A 6,520-nucleotide genomic window follows, 5' to 3' on the forward strand; every position below is an offset into this window, starting at 1 on the left:
GGTAGATAAAAATCATTTCACCCCCATTAAACCGAAACAAGTGACTACAACGCTGGATTTAAGACATTCTTATTCGTTTGTAAGGAAACACTTCCACTGATTTTCCAATTAACCTTTACAGGATAATCTCTGTGTTCTTACCCAACTCCATAATCTCGCCCGGCGTCGCTTCAGCACACAAACCTCCGTCCTTCTTTCAGATTAGCATACTGTAGCTTCTTGCTTGCTGTCATGAGTGCATCTCACTAATAAACACAGCCGTCTCTGAATCCATCCAACAATCACTTCCCAGGCGCTCTATAATCTGAGGTTAACCAAAAAGACGTTTGCTTGCTGCGAAAACGGCGACCGCAAACCCAGACACACCGGATAGATTTCCTCTGGGCCTTCAACTCAACAACTCTATAATAGCTGGTATTATTGCAGTACACACTCACGAAACTATTAGCCCGTTGGGTTACGCTTCTCTCACTGGCTTCGTTTGATCTGCGTGGACAGCTTTAAATGCAAAGAGGAACATTTCCTTTTGATCTGTTTGGGGGTTTTTTCCCCCCCATTTCGGTATCTTGTTTCGGCGAGGTCAAGAATGTCATCCGCTCTCCTCATGATACGTCGACTATATTAATCCCTTAACGAAAACATTTCCCAGGTTAAACAGCAGAGACGCAGAGCGCCGAACAAACGGCGTTATTAATCTTTCAAGAGATACCCATCTATTTTCCGGTGCAGCGCACTCAGCTCGCATCCATAAATGTTTAAAACGATGCAACACAAACAGTGACCTTTACTCCTCCTGCCTTACACCGAGGGTGGAGATAAGATGCTTCGTAGTACTTTGTCTGACAAAAAAACGCAGACACAACAAGCCAACCTCGCTTGGTGGAAGGCCGGGAGAGTTTTCTCTGTATTTCGTTAAACGGGACCAAATTCTCAAAAAAAACTCCATCCAACGGACCTCGTCACCTTTTTTTCCTCTTTGCCGCACACCTGACCGACTGATCATCGCGGTGGATCTGAAAGAGCTGAAGCTGTCTCTGCACCTGACAGCTTTATTCATTTATAAGCTCCAGCACTTCTTCCCCCTCCACCCCACCCTCCCTCTCTTTCTCTCCTCCACCCCCCCCTCCTTCTGTGTTAGCATAACAAGAGAAATCTTCTCGCTGTTACAAGCCACGGTCTGTAACTTCAGATCACTTTAATCCCCGGGATAAAAAAAAAAAAAAGTCTTTCATTTAAACAAATCACCCCTCAGAACTCAGGATCCCTGTGTAATTATTCCTCCTATGTGACTGAAGCCAGCCGTGAGAAGAGCCCTTGACGAGAAGCCGGTCGCGCATTAAGTCTTCCTTAAGCCTCCTCCAGTCTCTTTCCATAAAAATACTAATGGAGATGGGTGCTGTCTCTAAATTTCTTCTACACACAGAACATCAAGTGTCTCTCAGGGCTGGCAACTCCGATCTTATTTGGATTCTTACGGACGGTCAGCTTGGTCAAAACAGCCACAGTTGAAATCCAGAGCAGCCCAAGCAGCAGCAGCTGGGATTTAGTCCAATGACCAGAGCATGAGCATGAGGAAAGGGGGTTACCTGGTGAGCAGGTTCATTGAGCTTTTTCTTTTTTTCAGAGCCCTCGGCGTGCGACTTCACGCTTTCTTCTTTCTTCTTTCTTTTTTTAATCCCCTGCTGTAACAGCAGCCGCCTCTCTCCTATCCATCTTTTTTAGTTTCCAGAACAAGTAACAGGCAGGCTGGAACACATTTACATTGAGGAGAAGGGGAGTGTGCACTTGTTACTCTGTTGACTGTGATAGCACATGCGTGAAAACACACACCACACACACACACTTATATTATTATATATATATATATAGTCTCCTAGGTGTGTAACTTCCCACTCTTTTCCCTTTAATGGAAACCAGCACTTCTTCTGTTTTAGTTTTTAGCAGTCTGCACACCAGGATGAGATATTTAAGCACTATACACCAAACACATGAATCCAAACTCACCAAAGAACATGCTGCTCTCCATAGCTCCTCAGGCTGTGGGTCTGGTGCGTATTTCCTCTCTTGTGCCCTCCCAGTATGTGTGTGTCCATGGACGGCAGCCTGGGCAATGTCTCATACACTCCTCAGGGGTGTGTGTGACTGTGCATGTTGTGTTTCTCCAGCAGCCGCAGCAGCACGCAGCGTCAATGGCCAGTCTGCATGCTGCACTCTGCACGCCACTGCTGTGTGGACCTCCGTCTCTGCCTCTCTCTCTCTCTCTCTCTCTCTCTCTCTCTCTCTCTCTCTCTCTCTCTCTCTCTCTCTCTCTCCTCTCTCTCCTCTCTCTCTTCGTACTGGTCCTCCCTTGCTTGTCTCGTCCCCTCCCCTCCTCTTTACTCTTCCCCTCCCTCCTCTGTCTCCTCCCTCCTCCTCTCCTCCTCTGGCCCCTCCACACACTGGATCCCTTCGCTTCTTTCCTTTCTCTCTCTCTCTCTCCCGAGGTGTCTATCTACATTTTCCAGCAACAGCTTCTTCTTCACAAATGCTGTCTCGCTCTCTCTCTCTCTCTCTCTAGGTGTCTCATCTTGTTTTATGTGTCAACCAAGCATCTCTCTCTCCTCTCAGTCTCACCCCTTGCTTTCCCCCGCTGTCTCTCCTTTATTTGATCTCATTCCCCTTTCCCTGCTTCCATCTCCAACTCGCTCGCTTTTTTCTTTTTTTCCCTCTTTACTCTGACTGTTCCCTCGCTCTCCCTCCAGTTCCTCTCTTCCTTCTTATCGCTCTCTCTCTCTGTGTTTTCCACCTCAGTAATATCTTTGCCGTGTGTTTTCTCTCCCTCTTATTTTGCCTCTTATCATTTTCTCCCTTTCACTCAGCACGTAACATGCTGGGAGAGGAATCAGGTTATGTACGAAATTGGGCAACACACAGGAAGGAGACCGTCAGGCTACATATCAAAGTCTGTCAGGTGTTTCGTGAATATGTTACGGGTCGGTGCTTTTTAGCGTCTTCAGCTCATTTTCTCTAACTGCACTACCTGTCCAGCATAAACAGGAAGTCAAATAAAGTCAGCAGCCAGATAACAAATGAATGAAACATGAAGACAGTGAGCGGTAAGAGACGGGGTATTTCCCTCAGGAGAGAGTCGAGCTGAAAGGAGAGTGACTCCAACTTAATGTACTTTGTACCTGCTAAAAGTGCAACTAGGCTGTAGTACCAGTGGTAGCACTTGTGTTTGCACATGCAAAGAATTTTACACTGTTCTCAGTGTACAAACCTACACACATAAGATAGATTAGATTGATAAGAGGACTTTGTTGTCTCACACATGTTACAGCAGCTCACCATTACACCAGATGGAAAAGAAAAGTAAAAATAATGAAAAAAACATCCAGGATATACTCGAAATACCTTTCAAAGTATACGAACATGCCACGTTGGATCATTTCACAGAAATAGCACTGTGTACTAAGATGCACACACACACACACACACACACTATGCACATATTTATATGACTGGAAATGTTGCTGCACAAGTTGGTTGAGATTTAACGATACAACATGGAAATATTGTAGATCAGCCGTGACCCCCAAAACAACGGTACCAGATGTCAGCTGATTTGTCCTTTTGTTACATGTCGTAATGTTTAGCACGATGTTTTGTTACATATGGCTAAAAGTGCTATTTCTAAAAGTTTTTTTTAATTTTATTTGATTTCTGAAAATCATCTTGCGACCCCCCCAGGGGGTCCCGACCCCCACTTTGGCAATCAGTGTTGTAGATATACAGTAGGCATTCAAAAAGAAAACTACTATGTACATATATATGTATTAATATATGTATTTATATGCACAGTATATGCTGTATACACGTATGTATAGATACGTGTTGTTCTATGAACTGAATTGTTTTAATCACTCGCTGTAATGTAGCTTCTGTACTGAGCGTGTTGCTGCTCACCAGCGCCACCTTTGATTTGACATGTCACCATGTGTTAATAGAAGAGACCTTCTTCTTGTTTCTTTATTTTTATTTTTCTATTTTAACCACCAAGGACGATGACCTTGTGTTCTTGTAATAGATTGCGTTTCCTCTTTGGAACGACCCCTGAGGATCAAGACGGCTACATCGAACTGTAAAAACCGAAGCAGCAGCTCAGTAATCACTTTTCTTTCTTTTCACCAAGCTTTATTTTGAAAAGCACAGCTGATTTATTCGAAGAGAAAGTGTTTTGTAATGTTTAATTTAGTGTTCTTTTCATGTGTGTGTGTGTGTGGAACATTTCCACTCACGTTACAGCGGTGCACGCCTTTGATTTAAATGATTCTGAAACATGGACGCATCACTACACGTGATGATCCTTCACCTCCTCCCGCTGTTCTGCTGTCACAGTGATACATTTCCTGTCTGAAGTCTGTTCTCCAGCAGAAATAAAAACAGGATAATCAGGTTTCTCTAAACGCCTACCCCAATTATGGAAACCACCTTGTTTATATGGCGCTACAGAAATCAAATTACTGCAGAAATCTGCCTGTAACACAGTTACTTAAGTGCATGAGAGTGCAGTGATTGATTCTGTCGTCTCGCCCTGCTCTCTTACCTCCATTTCACCCTTTGTTGATGACACTCGCTCTTTTGTTTTCTCTCTCACGCACACACACACACACATTCCCAGATCGTCCTTCTGTTTTGTTTTGCTCTCACTTAGACACTCTCTGTCTCTCTTTCTTTTTGAGATTCGTTCTTTCTCCCCCCTCTCTTCTCTGGCTGGTTGTAATCAGACTCAACAGGAGCTGATATCAGGCTGCTGCTGCTGCTGCTGCTGCTTTGCTTCTGCAGCCATGAGACACTGCTGCTGCTGCTGCTCTCTATCTGTAGCCTTCACACACACACACTCACACAGGAGTTTTAGAAGACTAACACAGGCACAAAAGCGATTCAAGAGATATGCGCAGGCTGCACACAAAAGCAGATAAACAACCAGATCCCTAAATAATAAATTGTATGCACAACGAGAGCAAAACAAACATCTGAAAGATGACACACACACATGAATCCGCAAACTTGGACAATAAGCAAAGAAACTCACACACAGACATACACATAAATAAACATACAGTATATAGGGTCCGCCCACTCCTACAGAAACATACATAAACAAACATACACACACACACACACACACACACACAGCTAAACATTAACAGCTGCAACACACACACACACACACAAATGTATACAGAAGAGATTACACAGTTGCATTCACACATGCCCCCTCATTCGTCAATGCAGAGAAAATATGGATTATATGAAAACTATAGGGAAGGAAAAAAGAGTCTCACCTCGTCAAACAAAACAACAACAGAAAATGTTCTGTCTGATATTTTTCTTCGCGGCAGCACAAAGGAATCTTTCAGCTGATGAGAAATGTCTTCTAGGTGCTGTCAGGGGTTTTGTATTTATCTTGTGTTTGTGTTGTGAGTCAAATGTAATCTTCAGTGCAAAACGACGATTACATAACAGGCTCAAAGCGAGAGGTGGCACGTCATCGCTGCTTTCAAACCTGATGTGATATCGACAGTATGTTAGCGTGAAGATTTCTCCGCTCAAACCGTGTTTTGTCAGCGGACCTCATTTTTAATTGAATTCATATTTCTTTTTGTCTTTGTGGTGGATTCAAGCCGTGCATGAGGACAGGCTGCAGCACTGGATCGCATAAAGACCGGCTTTACGAAAGGTCAATAAACACAGCCTGGGTTTGGAATCAAATCCAGGTAATGACTCACTACACGGTTCATGTGCTCTAACCAGGTGAGCTACGGCACGCCACGTGCATTTTCCAGCTACCAGATGTAAAAAAAGACTATTATTAAGGTCAATAAATCCGTCATTATACTTCTTACCTGTGAACTACTGCTGCTCTCCCATCTGGAAACAGCACTACATGGTCAAGTAAATAATAACGTCAATACAATATTTTAGCAATGAAGTTTAAAATGTATTATTCCACATGCACCCACAAAGACGACACATTTTTTTTTAACCTAGAGACCGCATGACAGACAGCATGAAAAAAGATTTATTAATCTTAATAAGCTCTTTCTTATTCACTTTAGAACTGATAAAGTGTTATTAACTGTTAATAAAAGCGTCAGAAAGTAAGAAGAAGTCTTAATAATACAACAATAAAATGTATTTGTAACGCTTTTATAAACAATTATAAGAAACTCATAACTTGTTAACTCTTGGGTGCGTTAATAAAAGACATAAGTGCTTATAAATGTCTCGTAACATGTTAATGATGCTATTATTAACACTTCTATAGTCTAATTAACACATATTAATATTAATAAGCATCTTACAAGGGCCTTATTACCTATAAATAATGCTTATTAGAAGCAACTACAGTAAAATGTAACATAAAGCTGATGCCTCGTCTACCTAGTCTGTGTATCACAGGCTCATTGCTAAACACCCCAGCTAGTCTAACCTGGCATTAACATGTAATTAGGAAAAACACATGTTAGTGTAAAGT

General features: G+C 42.7%; 1 protein-coding gene across 1 annotated transcript in view; it reads right to left on the bottom strand.

The window, feature by feature from the left end:
* The window catches only part of znf385d (zinc finger protein 385D), an 82,826-nt gene extending 80,787 nt beyond the window's left edge, over positions 1-2,039 (bottom strand). The window contains exon 1 of the mRNA XM_027287086.1: positions 2,005-2,039. Coding sequence (XP_027142887.1) covers positions 2,005-2,026 — 22 coding nt within the window. The 5' untranslated portion in view covers positions 2,027-2,039. The remainder of the gene's footprint in view (positions 1-2,004) is intronic.
* Between the last annotated feature and the right edge of the window lie 4,481 nt (positions 2,040-6,520).

The sequence above is a fragment of the Larimichthys crocea genome, chromosome XIII, assembly GCF_000972845.2.
Source record: "Larimichthys crocea isolate SSNF chromosome XIII, L_crocea_2.0, whole genome shotgun sequence".
NCBI lineage: Eukaryota > Metazoa > Chordata > Actinopteri > Sciaenidae > Larimichthys > Larimichthys crocea.